Source organism: Phaethon aethereus (genome assembly GCF_964289735.1).
Source record: "Phaethon aethereus genome assembly, chromosome: 15".
Classification (NCBI taxonomy): Eukaryota; Metazoa; Chordata; class Aves; order Phaethontiformes; family Phaethontidae; genus Phaethon; species Phaethon aethereus.
In genome coordinates, this window is record NC_138591.1 from 8562991 (window position 1) to 8577444 (window position 14454).

The 14454-nt window shown below is 41.4% G+C and overlaps 1 protein-coding gene across 1 annotated transcript in view; it reads right to left on the reverse strand.

The window, feature by feature from the left end:
* OTOA (otoancorin) overlaps positions 1-11232 on the reverse strand; it is a gene marked incomplete at its 5' end in the record, with an annotated part of 36123 nt that extends 24891 nt beyond the window's left edge. Inside the window, 11 exons of the mRNA XM_082006651.1 lie at positions 119-242; positions 2741-2880; positions 3323-3429; positions 6245-6348; positions 6551-6786; positions 7889-8020; positions 9516-9603; positions 10531-10558; positions 10651-10681; positions 10773-10801; positions 11154-11232. Coding sequence (XP_081862777.1) covers positions 119-242; positions 2741-2880; positions 3323-3429; positions 6245-6348; positions 6551-6786; positions 7889-8020; positions 9516-9603; positions 10531-10558; positions 10651-10681; positions 10773-10801; positions 11154-11232 — 1098 coding nt within the window. The remainder of the gene's footprint in view (positions 1-118; positions 243-2740; positions 2881-3322; positions 3430-6244; positions 6349-6550; positions 6787-7888; positions 8021-9515; positions 9604-10530; positions 10559-10650; positions 10682-10772; positions 10802-11153) is intronic.
* Between the last annotated feature and the right edge of the window lie 3222 nt (positions 11233-14454).

A 14454-nucleotide genomic window follows, 5' to 3' on the forward strand; every position in this document is an offset into this window, starting at 1 on the left:
CACTTATTTCTTAGATTCCAGTCATTTTTCACTCTTTTCTTTCCAAATTCAAGAATAAAGTCCCTCCTCCTCCATTTTCAGGATTATGTTAGGCAAGAAGAACGAGCATTGTACCCACCTTCTGAACCTCAGCCTGGAAACCTCTCAATTGATTGCATTTAATCATTTGATGAAGTAAAGCCCGGGCCACAGCAGCATCCATCTGTTCCATGTCATCATAAAAGCAAACTAATAAACCTAGCCTATACAGAAGAAAATACATTAGCTAACTTCTGACATACAAGGTGTCATTCTCAGGAAACTGAAATATTTTATGGTATACCCTACTTGTACTCAAAACTTGAGTCATTTCTGTCTGTCACTAGCGCCTGAAACTGCAATCTTTAAAACTCCACGTGGCCTGAAACTGGGGTATGAGACATTTGCACTGTTCTCTGTATTGAGCTGAACTCTACCCAGATTGCTTGTGCTGTCAAAAATTTAACTTTCTTGGTTCTATTTGACCACGGATGGATTTTCCCAGCTAACAACTCCATTCCCCTTCGCAGAATTTGCAGCATAATCTCTGCTTTGAAAAGGTTGGAGGGCTAAATAAGTCTCTAGAAGTGGCTTGCTGGGCTTTTGTCTGGATTGATTGGATGTTTTGAACTCTAAACCCTGCTTGGATTTCACAGGCAACATAAGTCATTTGTGTGTCAGAGCAGCAGCTAGAGCATCACATGGTCTCTTTATCATTTCAGGTTTAAATAAAGCCTGCTGTACTTCACATCAAACATACGACTGGCCGATGGATGGAGACCCGTCCAGCTCAACACTGGCTAGGAGAAAACGCGCCGAGGCTCACGGTCTTACTCGTGCCAGCACAGCGGTTTGCAAGGCAGTGCTGTGAACCAGACGCGGAGCTCATTTTCCTCCACAGTACCTGTGCTGCAATACTAAAGTCAGCATTTCCATTAACCTCTGTAAAGCACAACCACCACCATAGTTGGTGGAGAGAAGCAGTCATACCACCAAGCACCTGCTGTAGGTGGCCTTCTGACTCGGGCCTTGTGCTTACTGCTGCCATTACCTACAGCCCTGCAAAGGAGGCCTGAGCTGTGCTTCGCTCTCTCTGGACTTTAAATTTCATAGTGATGGTGGTGAATTTGTTTGTAGGAAGCCTGAAACAATCTCCTGTCACTGTAAACAACTAGCCTTTGCTGTCATAATTTACACAGGACAAGAACCTACAAAGCCCATCTTTCCTGCTACAGCCTCTGTTTTTTAGCAGTTCAATCATGCAGGCCTACGGAGTCTAGGCAACAAGGAGTCTAGGCAATAAAGTCCCGATGAGAACTAAACCAACAGCAGACAACGCTGCAGCACTATCACACACTCAGTAAAATTCTGCAGCACAGAAAGGCTTAGCTTTTCGTTCCTCTTGTCCCTCAAAAACAACCTGCTTAGCAATATAACAAAATACTGCTTCAGCAGCCTGTCTGGATTCATGCGGTATCATCAAACTAATATGCAAATCAAAGAAACACCTATAACTGCATCTTTATAACAAATAATTACCTTCTGATGTATTATTGCATAGCCACCAAGAGTTCTTCATCTCCTTTGGGATTAGCAGCAATGAATAATACTACTTCTTAAAAGTGCATTTAAATCATCAGTATGGTTAAAATGAGTAATATAAAATAAGTGTGTTGTAAAAATGGAATATATTAAGGAATATGGAGCATGACATTTCTCTCATCTGTGAGACTGTGGCACACCTCATGAGTGGTAAAATAATTTTTAAGATTTCTGACATAAAAATTTAGAGTGTGGGCACAATTCTTCTCTCGCTTAGATCTCCGACAACCAGCATACTTCATGGAAGTGAGTTACACTGCAATAATGACAGGAGCTCTGAAGCCATAAAGCATATTCTCCATTAGTTTAAAACTCCAAGGTATCCCCCAAGGAGACTACAAATAACTTCACACAGTGGTGTCTTGGCACTAAATACATCCATTTATACAACAGTGTAAATGTAAATGTGGAGTACAGCACTTTCTTGCAGGTAGCTCACGCTCGCTGCGTATTTATGAGTAAGAGCAGTTTATCTTGGTTTTTATTACTGTTAAAGTAAGTTTAGTGCTAATTTGACAGCCCTGAAAATGCCATTTCCTGCTTACACACCTAACAGTCACATGTAAACGTGGCTCACTGCTACCCTGCAGGACGCAAAGAGGACAGCAGGACGAGCTTTATACCTCTTTGCTTTGTGACCTCTTTGGTGACACCCATGCCAATTAAAACCCACTTGCAGTCCTGGCTGGTGTGAGCTAAGACTTCCTCGTTCAATCCTAACTGGAACATGATTCGCACAAAACACCTCCATCTTTGTGATTCAAACAGTCAAGGCAACTCATGCTCCACTATCCCAATTTATTTTATTGCTGTACTGTGCAGTGTGATGGGGTTTGATTGGATCCCCCAGATCCTGCTGTAGTCCTCCTACTACGGCGACAACTCACTGCGAAGCAGGAGACAAAGCATTAGCTAATTAGGCACACCTCCAAAAATTCATAAAGTAGCAATTCTTCACTCTTGATAACTAGGGTTGGGCTTCAGCCTGGATTTTTCTGCTGGAAGGAAACAGCTATGCCACATCAACAATTTCATCAGCTACTAACTGCTCCTCTCTTTTCTCCTTACTTATTCGTTCTCTCCATACACAGCCATAAAAGAAAAAGAAAAGCAGTCTTGCCTGTACATAGTTGAAGTGTTTCTCATATCAAATCCCGAGGAGTTTATTCTTTCCAGGAAAGCTTGTGCAAGCTCTGGTGTGATATCATACACTGTGTCCAACTGCTTTGTTGCATTGTCATAGCTAATGAATAGTTTTATCTGACCAGTACAAACAAAATCATGCATCAGGATTATGAAACAATTACATGCAATAAAATATCTGTTTGACACTCTAAATTAATTGACTCCATTAATGTTATAAAGAAAGGAATTTGGTTAGAGTATTTTTGAAGGCAAAGCTGAGTGAGCAATTCTCTGTCAAACTGTCAAATAATTTGAGTCTTCTATCATCGGTCCCTGTCTTTTACTACAAGTCAGAAAAGTCTGACACAGATAAATAATTACGTATTAATATTCATGGACATTTTCAAATTCCAAAAAGAGCGGAATATTTGGTTGACTATGGATTTGGATGCACTTTATATTTAAGTCATTAAAATATATAAACTTCTTTTTCATGTTTAAGTTTGCATTTGTGTTCATATTGTTTGTAGCTGACATCACTTGACAATGATATATCCGACCACATTTTCTTACTTACTTCATTGAGATTAATTTTCAGAATTTCTTCTAATGGGAAATGGACCATGTATCTTCCCAAAATCCATAAGTTTTCTGCACTGACCCAAGAAGTCGATTCATTGAAATCTGTTTTGTACAAATAAATACTCACTACAGTGTTAAGAAAGTAATTATTTTTCAAATATATTGTACCCAGTATATTGTTATTGGAAAATAATTTAAAAAAAAAATCTGCAAATCAGAAAAACCCTTAGCAGAGAATGCAGGTTCTCTGCATTAGCTAGATTTTAGCACCACGTTTTTATGAGGCCATACATTTTTTTAATAAAAATGAAATAGTGTTTCAAATGTCTCAAATTTTATCACGTGAAAATGATGAATATTTTATGTTGTCAAAATAGAAAATAGATAAAGTATAGGACAGGAAAAATTAAACCAATAGCATTAAATATGAAGCAGCGTATTTTAAATTCAGTCCTCTTAATCAAATATATTATTTAAGAACACCAGGAAGGCACGATACTTTGTAACACTTTATACATCTCATATATTATTATTGATGATACCACTTATTTCAGCAATATGCAATAGCAATAATGAAGAAAATGAAAAATCATATACCTACATGGAAATAGGTTGGCAAAAAATACAAAATGCTGCATAACAGTTAAAAAATTACATTAATTTAGTAACATTCTCCCAAGGACTGAAAATTAAATCAAGATCCAAATATTCCAGAGAATAAAGTAGTTATGGACCAGGTGGGTACTTTAAGCCACAAAGACAGTGTTTTCTCCAAGGCGTTATAATTTGGATAGCTCAAGGTGTGATACCTCTGAACATATTCCTCAGCAGTGCTGATACTCACAGCTCTGTTGAAATAAAATCATCAGTGCACTTTGAAGAGTTTTCAGTATCTGAAGAAAAACAGCCTATAAATATCAGAAGCTGAAGAACCTAATTTAGTAAGAGATTTTTCTGAAAACACAGATCTAGGCTCCTTAGCCAAGACAAAACGATGCTCCCAGCAGACCTGTCTGTCAGGCCTCTGTTTTTTTAAGTGAAATTATCTCCCATTACCAGGATATTTAAGCAAGTTGAAAGATATGATAGAAGAGTTAAACAAAAACTAGCACAATTTAAGGATGTTGACTGCGGCCTTTAGCAGAATAGACTTGCAGTTACCAACCATGGTAGCCATGATCCCCAAAAACTGTTTTGTTATTTTAAAATAGGGTAAAAAATTCAAAGTTACAGCCTCCTGTTTTTGCAAGGGCTGCCAGCATGCTTCATCTCTGAATATCTCAGCATTTTTAATGTGGAACTTGTGAGAATTGGCTGAATGGCAAAGAAATTTCTTGAAAGGTTCGACCCTTAAGACACGAAGCCACATGTCATCTCCTGCTCACCCAGTGACCCAGCTACAGGGCCTGCCCGACGCTGCAGGGGGACGCAGGATGATGGAAAAGCTCTCTGCATTTCTGCAGGCACCACAGCTCTCTGTCACCAAAACCAGCAGACATGCTTGGGAGGTGGCCCCGTAAGCACCACAAATATGAGGCTGCTTTCAAGTTTCTTTTCTGCTGAGCTTCAGTGAGGAAGATGCTGCTTCTGCAGAGGGCTGATCCCTTTCCCAGGTGGTCCCACCGCTACCCACATATACAGTCAAAGTGAATAAATCAGACCGTTGCAGGACTCTTCTGTTGTCCCGCACTCCATGCTGTGACCTGTGACGTGCAGATAAGTACCTGAGTGAGCTTTAGACTTGCCAACCTGGATGTTGGTAGCAGTCCAGCTGTGCCTGCTCAGGCCTGATGGGTTCTGCAACCCATACTACCAGAACTAGCTGGTAATCAGTCCACACCTGATGCCTTCAGGAGTGGATTCACCATATCTGCACTGCTTTGCATCTGAAGCAGCAACCAGGACCTAAGACAGGCAAGGTAATTCTCAGTCCCTCCTGAGCTGGGTGATCTTTTACAAACTGAGCGTTCACTAATGTTTCAGACACAACCCAAGTTGTCTGATGCTGTGGGATTTTCCCAGGACTGCTGAGTATCACCAGGCAAGTTCTGCATCTTCGCTCCCCCAGTAATACACGGGCAGTAACATCACCTCATAGCAGCATCATGAACTTCCTCTCGACAACTTAATGGGTTACTCTGATGTTTTGAAATAGCGGAAGCCCCGGGAGCCAAACTTTGCTCTACTGAAGCAAGTGGGCATTTTGTCTTTGATTTCCAGAGAAAGAGGAAGAACATACACATCTAAAAGTCTAAAATGCTCCCACGGCAGCACTGCTGGGATGTTCAGTGAAATCCAAGCACTGGCTCTGGTGCATCAGTGCCGCTGCCGCTTTACAGCCCCCTCGTGGAGCCTGTTCTGCACTGTCCCAGCTGTGGCACATCTGTTAAAGACATATTAACAAGGCAAACAGATGTGATAAAATGCATAAAATCAGAATTAATTACCTTTGCTTTTATCTCGTCCCTTTTCTGAACGAGTCAGTGCCATGTGCAGTAGAACTTTCACAACATCCTGCATTTCTTTTGTGTTTTTAAACAGTGCATTGACTAATGTATATTCTGAGACAGATCTGTTTTTACAGTCTGAATAGGAGTTCAGAAGTGAGCAACATGCTTGTGCAGAGTACTTGACAACTGTATCCTATTAAAAGTCTTAGAAAAAGGACTCGAGTACAGAGATTTTGTGTATAGCTCTATGGAGAAGAGGTGAAGAACAAGCATCTTTGGAGAATTATTTGCCATGAATAACAAATATATTACATTTACCATACTCTGGAGCAAAGGTATTCAAGGCAGCTTCCTTTAAGCAGACCTGTGTCAAATTTGGGAAAGAATTCAATACAATGGACAGGCCTTTTGCTGACTGTTTTTCCTCTTATGAGAAGCAAGACGGAAATACTTTGTACATAACATACCACTCATGTTACAAGATTCTTGTAGAATCTGCTTCATCCAGCCATACAGAGCTCTCTGGGTATTTGCCGAGGTTTTGTCATAGAGGTCTTTGAATACTGTTGATCTAAGTGATACAAGGGCGTATTAGTTCACTAATGAGTTAACTATTTTTTAAAATGACACACAGACAAATGTTTTTAGAAACAGCAACACATAAGCAGAAAGCCCTATCTGGAAAATAGACGGAGACCATATAGTAACCACAAGTATATACAATAAGCAACTGCTACATAGTATTAATTGTGTCTGGAAAATAAATGGCTTACAAGTTTCTGAAAGCACCCTCCTGCAGAACCTTTGGGAGGCTCCCAATGACATCAGGTTGGAGATAGTTTGCTGCTGACACATGCAAAACCTGGCTTAGGATATCCACACAGTCCGAAGCACTCAGAGCCAGAAAGCATTTATCCAGTGTTATAAGGAACAAAGTCCTGTTTACTCCTGGGCTTTGAAAAAGTCTCTCTCTAGTCTTGTCCCAATCAAGAATAATATTTCCTATTTCCTGCAAGCAACAAAGGGTTAAAAGAAAGTCTCTTTGATGAATTCAACATATTGGTCATTTTGAGGCCTATCAGAAAGCGCTCTACAAACAATATGGTGCAAAATATTGCCTGGTTACATTACTTCAGATAATTCCTTTCTGGCATTGGCCAGAGACCAGCTTGAATCTTTTGACAAAACCAAAATTAAGAACAGAAAAATAACCCAAATGACTGAAGTTATAGTGTGTGCTCTCATGAACGAGTTAGCTACTTGGAAAATTAAAGGATATTGGAGGGTTATTATTTCATACATAATTCAATACGTAGACATCTCTAGAATAGACTTTTTCCCATGCAGTATTTCTTGCAGCTGTTGGAGCCGTTACTACAAGCACCTGCTCCAGAAGATGGAACAACATCAGAGAGCCAAGCACAGGGAATAAAGTCACCCTGGCTGGGGATGAATTATTAGGTTGCTCCATCTCACAAGTCGACATGTATGGGACAGCCTGTTCAGCACGGATAGTTCATGCAATATTATCAGTCCTGGAAGAACTGGGTGTGCTGTTTGCGAAGACTAAATTTACAGTTTATTGAAAGGGCTTATGCTCTACTGCTCTGGCTCACAGTGTGTGCTTGTGCACCTATCCCATGTGCTTTGGCAGCAGGAGCTGCACCACCACTGTTTGAACAGTGGATTATACTGTGTTTGCTCTGGGCAGCCACCTCCCGTGTCTGGGGAAACACTCTCCCTTTCTCCCAGATTAATCTCCACCCCCTCAGTGATACCCATGCTGGAGGCCCTTCCTCCTGGCAGGGAAGATGCCAAGCGCTCTCACACATCAGGCTATGATCCCACCCCTGCAGTGGAGATCTCGTCTGCAGGGAACCTCCCTGGCTGGCACTCACTGACTTTGAGTGAGACTTTTAAGATGGGTCACCAACTTCAAGACATGAATTAAATGAAACAAGTCCAACCTAAGGAGAAGGGCTCCTGGAATCTAATCCAAGCCAGCTAAGTAACGGCATGGCGAGCACTGCGAGACCCCCAGTCTGGCCCTTTCCCATTTATCTCAACCATTGACAGCAGCTTTTATTTTTCACAAGTGCAAAGTGACTTACAAGATGGTCCTTTCTGCTGTTGAAGAGATACTTCATTGCAGTTCGGAACTGCTGCTGATCAAGCTGTTGCAATTCAAATAGCAGTTGCCTAGGCTGGTATAAAAGGCTCTTCAGGTAACTTTTTACAGACGTCTGAAGTATAGAAAAATATGCGTAATATACATAAAACTCATACTATTGTACTGGGGGCATCTTTTATTCCCTGAAAGTCTCCACATAAGGAGAGGTAAATGCTTAGCTTCTGTATTGTCTGGGTTGTCAACGACTAGAATAACTATACTCAACACACACTGTAAACAAAAATTATCTGAAAGTCATTTTGAAAGACAATAATTTTTAATTCCTATTCTTGGCTCCATGAGAGAGTCCTCTCCAGTGAGCCATTTAACAAAAAAGCCTCAGTTTCTCACTTCATAAAACAAGAGTAATAATGCTTTTCTGCTTCACACAGCAGAGCTGTGAAAATGAACCTTTTAAAGAGCTCAGAAAAATCAGGTACTATGTGCATATTATTATTACTTAAAAAAAGGAAGGAAATGTGCAATTAGATGGGAGGAAAACACTGCACCAGGTCGTAAGGCAAAAATATTCTCTCTCAACATCAAACTGCACTACAAGTTAACAATCTCATGCCTGTTTTGAAAATCTAAGGGGAATTATAACATTGGAACAGAAAGCACTGTAAGGCTCATTAGCACCAGACTGGAGTAAAATCCCTTCTAATTCCTGACAGAATTATTTCAGAATTGGTTTGGAATTCGAGTTGAAACTGTTCTTTGTTGTCTTTGCTTAGCTTGCATTGCCACCAACAAATATTAACATAGTTAGGTCCTTGTTGTCTAGGGGGTCCAGGCCTGATTACAGTCGTGAAGTGTCAATAAATCTAATCAAATGGGAAGAGGCAGCGTTACTCTCCTGTAGGACTGGATGAGCTCTGACAGTGAAATGGAGCTTGGGAACAGGTTTTGAGCGTTGCAGAGCTGCAGGGCCATGGGCTTTTGGGAATGCCTGAGGCTCAGAGATTGCACATTTGACACTTTCCTTTTTCAGAGCATAGGTAGGGAGGAGGGAGGGGGGAAGGTTTTGATTAGCAGGCTACAGCTCCACTTAAACCAGCTCGTAACTAATCATACTGACCAGGGATAAAGAACAATGACTTTTTCCTATGTCACTTCCACATTACCAGTTTACAAAAACAGACTTCAGAGGAGCCTTAAAAGGTGGATGCGTTTTGTAGGGTGCTCTGGAGCCTCTCATTCCATCAGAAGCAGTGCAAACCACAGCCATGGTCAAAATCTGGGAGAAACCTGCCATTTTGTGGAGAAATACACATACTGATGTGTATACACTCAATTCAGAAACAATTGCTGAGCCTGAAAACTCCTAATTTCTGCTTTCCATCAGAGAAGCAGCAAAAAGATCTCTCTCATTATTTCTGCCTTGCATTCTGCTGCAATCTCAGGGGAAAAAGACAAACTAAAAAAACTATTCCTATTTCTTACTTCTACCACACTGTAGATCTGTTCGTTATCTCTATTATTGACAACCTAGTTTTGGCTACAGAGATAGGCTGCTTTTTTAATTCCTTTTTAAACAAGAATTGTCATGCATTTTAAATGACACAAACCTGTAGGCTGCTAAGAGTAAACATAACTTCCTGGGCATGAAAATACGTCATGACTTTTGTAAGCATATCTGCTGTCCAGACATTAGAACTGTAACAGAAAACAGGACCAAAAATGCCAGTAAAATAGCATAACATGTACAATAGCAGATTACAAGACAAAGCAAGAATAAGAAAAGCAAACATTGTTAGTAACACCATAATGATAGGAGTATTCAGCTTTTTGGCCTAACAAGACTAATAGCCAACCTATTTAATGCAATGAAAACGTGTGGTTCAATGAGGAACGGAATGAATTAGTTACGGGTTTTTTAATCTAACTCCACCACCACCCACAATAATCTCAATTTTCCAACATGTTGCCATTAGTAGCATCTCCAGGCATGAGACAAGCTGTGCTGTGGCTAGTCCGGAGCTATAGGTGTGCTTCCTGGCACCCCGTTATGCCTGTTCTGATCTGCCTGTAGAAAGAAAGTACAGTGACTAATGTCTGCTGCCTTTCCCTCAGCAGAGTCATTAATTTCAGTGTGTTGTCTTTAAATAGCCATTGATTCTCTCAAAATATGTAGGAGTGGAATTGCTTCTGAGGTTTATATTGCTCTTTCAAATTTAAACAAAATCAGCAAGTAATTCAAAAGTCACCAGGAGCTGGAGGAAGTGGGATGGATGGGGGATAGAGCAGGAATGAAAGAGGAAGACGGACAGAAAGCTGGAACCGCACCTAATTTCCTTAACAAGCCATTCTGAAACATATGAACAAAGTTAATTATCAAAACTTTTGAAAACTGTAGCAGGTATTTATTCTCAGCCTCATTCTATGCATGTTTTTTGCTTTATCATGAAAAACAGCTTTTCTCTTGTTAAGGGGAAATACTCCTCACAGGAGATTTAAATCAAAGTAATCATATGTGCCAATTTCATTCTATCCATAATGTTCCAATTTCTGTGGAAATGAAACAGATCATATCTGAAGTGCAAGATAATACCGACAATCAAGACGGTGAGAGTAATACATTACCTCTGAAAATGAAGTATATCAAGGAGGGCTACACAGGAAAAATGGAACATAAAAAGTTATGATGAGATATTGAGTTTTAATTCCTTTCATAAGCATAAATGGGAACATTTAGTACATTACCGTTCAGATATTTCCCAGTTATTACTTCCTCCTAAGGAAAAAATGATAAATATATGTAATAAATTATTATTTTTAGGTTATAATATAAAATGTTAGTAGAGAGATCAAATAAAAATACTAACCACAGCTTTGTGTAATAACGGAGGCAAATCTGCAAAAGATTATCCCATTACTAAAAGTTGATTTAATGTTTTACCATTCAACTGTGTTAATGTATTTTGTTAAAAATATATGTATTGTATGCAGTGAAACTATAGTACACATATAATTCATTTATAAGCACTTTGTGCAGTTTTGATTAAATGTATTTACAGAAGAACAGTGAAAATAAAAGGCTATTAAATAATAAGCAATCTTGGTTAAATTCTTTGCTGGCATAGCTCCATGAAGTCAAGAGAGCAGAGAATATGGTCTTAGTTACTAGAGTACTGCATCTATTTTACTCCACATAGCTTTTTCCATCCACACAAAATACATGCCTCATACAGGAGTTCTGGTCTTACCTTCAGAGTTCTGACTCTGTGTAATCTCAGCATGATTCACTGATATCAATAAGAAACATATCTTCAAAAGCCTGGACATTTCTTCTAGTGTTTATTAGAATCAGAAGATACTTGGATTGAAAAGGAAAATAAAGAGAGCAGAGTCAAAAGGCAATGTTCACCCAAAACTTTCATAGCTATGAATCAGAGACAGCCTAAGCTACAGAGTACAGATAGAGATCAGAATGATCTAAAAGTGCTTGCTCCCAACTTTTTAATTCAGATCTTTTTGCAGGATAGACATATATCTTATGCAAATACAAGTCCGCCAAGTGTGCATGTGCAGACAGATTTATTTCGCTTTTACCAAGTAGCTATCTTAATTTTCTTCCTAGTAGCACCATTTATTTACTAAGCCACATTCCACCTGAATATGACTTAAATGCAGTTTTCTTAAAGCAAACAAACAAATCCTTTAAACTCAGGTAATATAGAAAAGAAATAGAGGCAGTGCAAAAGGAAATAGCAAAGAAGCTCCAAACAAACCTTAAGCTTTTTCTAGCTCCTTAAGTTGCCTGCACAATCACTGCAGACTAGATCTGGGACCCTCCCTTTGCAGATCTCCGAGCTCAAGCGGTGGGAGGGCCTGGCCCTCTCGCTTGCCCCGTGCCAGGGCAGGGTGCTCCAGGCAGGGAGGGTGGAGGAGTGTTCCCCTCTCCTGCTGCTGCCACTCTGCACAAAGGGGGAAAATGTCCTTATGTCCTTCTGAAGCAGAGGGAAAGCAACACATTGGTAAATGGAGTTCAAGACCACGCCACTTCGTTTAGATGGATCACAACTCTACTCTTTGTACTCATGAGAAGTGTACCATCAGTTTTTCACCATCTGCCAGGACATAGTTTCTACGGAAATATGTACTTTAGTAGCTCTTGCTACCCCTGCTGCCCTGTGCCATGTAGCAGAAAGATCACTGAAAGATAAATTAGCTGGAAGGACAGTAACAGGATACCCAGAGCTTCTGATTCTCATCAGAACAGACTGACAGTCTCACAGTCATCCTATATGAAATGAATTTGTTGCTGTCAGTCTAGTTCCTGAAGGACAGGGATTCACATTGCAACGACGCAAAGGAAGCAGAGACTGAGCAGGTCTCGCTCACGCAGGTGTTTCTGCAGCCGCGTCCCCTCCGCAGCGCTGGGGACCATGACCCGCTTTAATCCACATTGCACCAAGTTTACTGCAGAGGGGATTTTCTGCCTCTGCACCTTCAGCCTGGCCCTCTGCCCAGCTGTGAGAGTCACCATCCCCACAGGTAAAACAATTAATTAAGCTGAGATATCAGATGATGCCCTGCTCTACAGATTGCAGCTTCTTACACTGGGATTAGTCCCCAATTTTAACAAGTGACATGGAGGGCCCTGTTGGCCAACTTCACTCTGACCCTGAGATGACTTTGTTAGGTTTTCTCTCCCTTTCCTTCATTTCAAGGGTTTATCCGTAGCCACACAATTTCTGCATTTCTTTTTGTTGCTGAATTTGGATCCGTTCTCCCTGTTGTTTTTTTAAGTCATCTGCCACAGCTTGAGTTACAGATCTGAGCATTTGATAAATACAAACACCTTTTGCAGATTGTTTAATCTCATGTATCAGTAAGGTACTTTTATGAAAACGTCTTTCAAAGGCCTCTAGCAATACTTCAGTCTATCACAAATACTTAACTCCAGTCTTGTAACAAGAGTCACTCAAACTGGCAGATGATGAAATATTTAAACATTAGACTTTAAGAAGCTACCGCCTCTGCCCTGTTCTTGCACACACTGAAACCCTTTTCAGCTATTCTTTTGGGAGCGCCACAGTACACGTCTCATTCGGATGTATCTGGTTTCCTAAACAATGAACTTTCTTGTGTTTGTTTCTCCCTTCGCCCTATTAAATTTGCAGTAAGGTTTGATTACTCTGCATAGTTTAAATCATGCTACCAAAGTCAATCCTGATTTGTTTATTCCGACTCATTCCCTTTGATCAGGGAGTGTATTTTAATTAAGGCATGCTAAATTACTACGTAAGGAGATTAAACGCTAAGGAAAGTGCTTTTTTTTATCCTGACTAACTCCAGTGAACAATTAGAAGGTACAGAAAATGTCTGCTGTGAAATAGCCCTGCTTGATAATACAATCAGTGGGATGAAATAGTTCCTTTTGTCAGTAAAACTAGTCTGTTTGCAGAAGTTCACTGTGGCTTTTAGACAACCCTAAGTCAGCCTTTGGGGACCTCTTGCAGATCCCATCCAGCATTTCCCCAGAGATCGTTCCTTGTACCATGACAGCATATGCTGTGATCAGATCAGGACTCTCCAGTTATGAGGAGCTCCCAGATCGCCTTCTTTTGCTCCCTAAACAGCCACTCTTCCATGTAAAGAAATCCTAGACATTTTATCACTCACTCTGATGCAGCTGCTGCCTTATCTCAAGCTTGATAACCACAAAGCTAACCTCATAATCAGAAGTCTTGCTGATAAGCCCTTGCACCACCAGTGCCCGTCCTCCCCCTTGCAGCTAGGCCCTCAGCACCTCTGAAAAAAAGCCCTGTATGCAGTGAGGGAACCCTCAAGGGCTTCAGGCTGGAGAGAGGGAAGTAAGGGGAGAGCAAAAGAGAAGAAAGAGATGGTGGGTTCTTGGGGAAAGCCAGGACGCTACGGCACTTTACCTGCCTCCGCTGTGTGCGTCTCCTTCCCCGCACTCGCAGTGCAGTGGGCTGGGCGGCTCCGGCCAGGGACCCCGAGAGCAGGGGCAGGGGCTGGGGCCAGCACCGCCTCGCAGCCTCAGGTGTCTGCGCAGCAGCACCCAGCCTGCAGCCAGAGTGGGGGGAAAAGTCCCCTCTGCTGGGGAGCTCGAGGGTGAGGGACTCGCGCGGCAGGCAGAAGAGGATGCTCCCCCCCCCCGAGATGAAGAGAGCTCAACGAGTTGCGTGGGGGAAACACAGAGGGCCAGGCTGGCGCTGCCCAGCGCCCTGCTCCACCCACCTCCCCACCCCGAGCCCAGGCAGGCGGCCCTGGGCTCCTCGGGGCAGAATACGAACCGACTGTACCTGGGACTACCCAGCAAAAGGGGGCTGTGGTTTCTGTGAGACGAAGTTGTTCCAACTTTGTGTTGAAAGTTTCCGACAAAATCGTGCCCTTGTACAGCATCTTTCTCCCACGATGCAACACATCCAGTGCCACCTTGACAGAACAGATAATTTAGTTACTCTCCAGGGCAAAACACTGCACATTAGTGAGGTCACCGAAGTGCAACTTGCATGCTGTCACCCACAGCGGGACAGA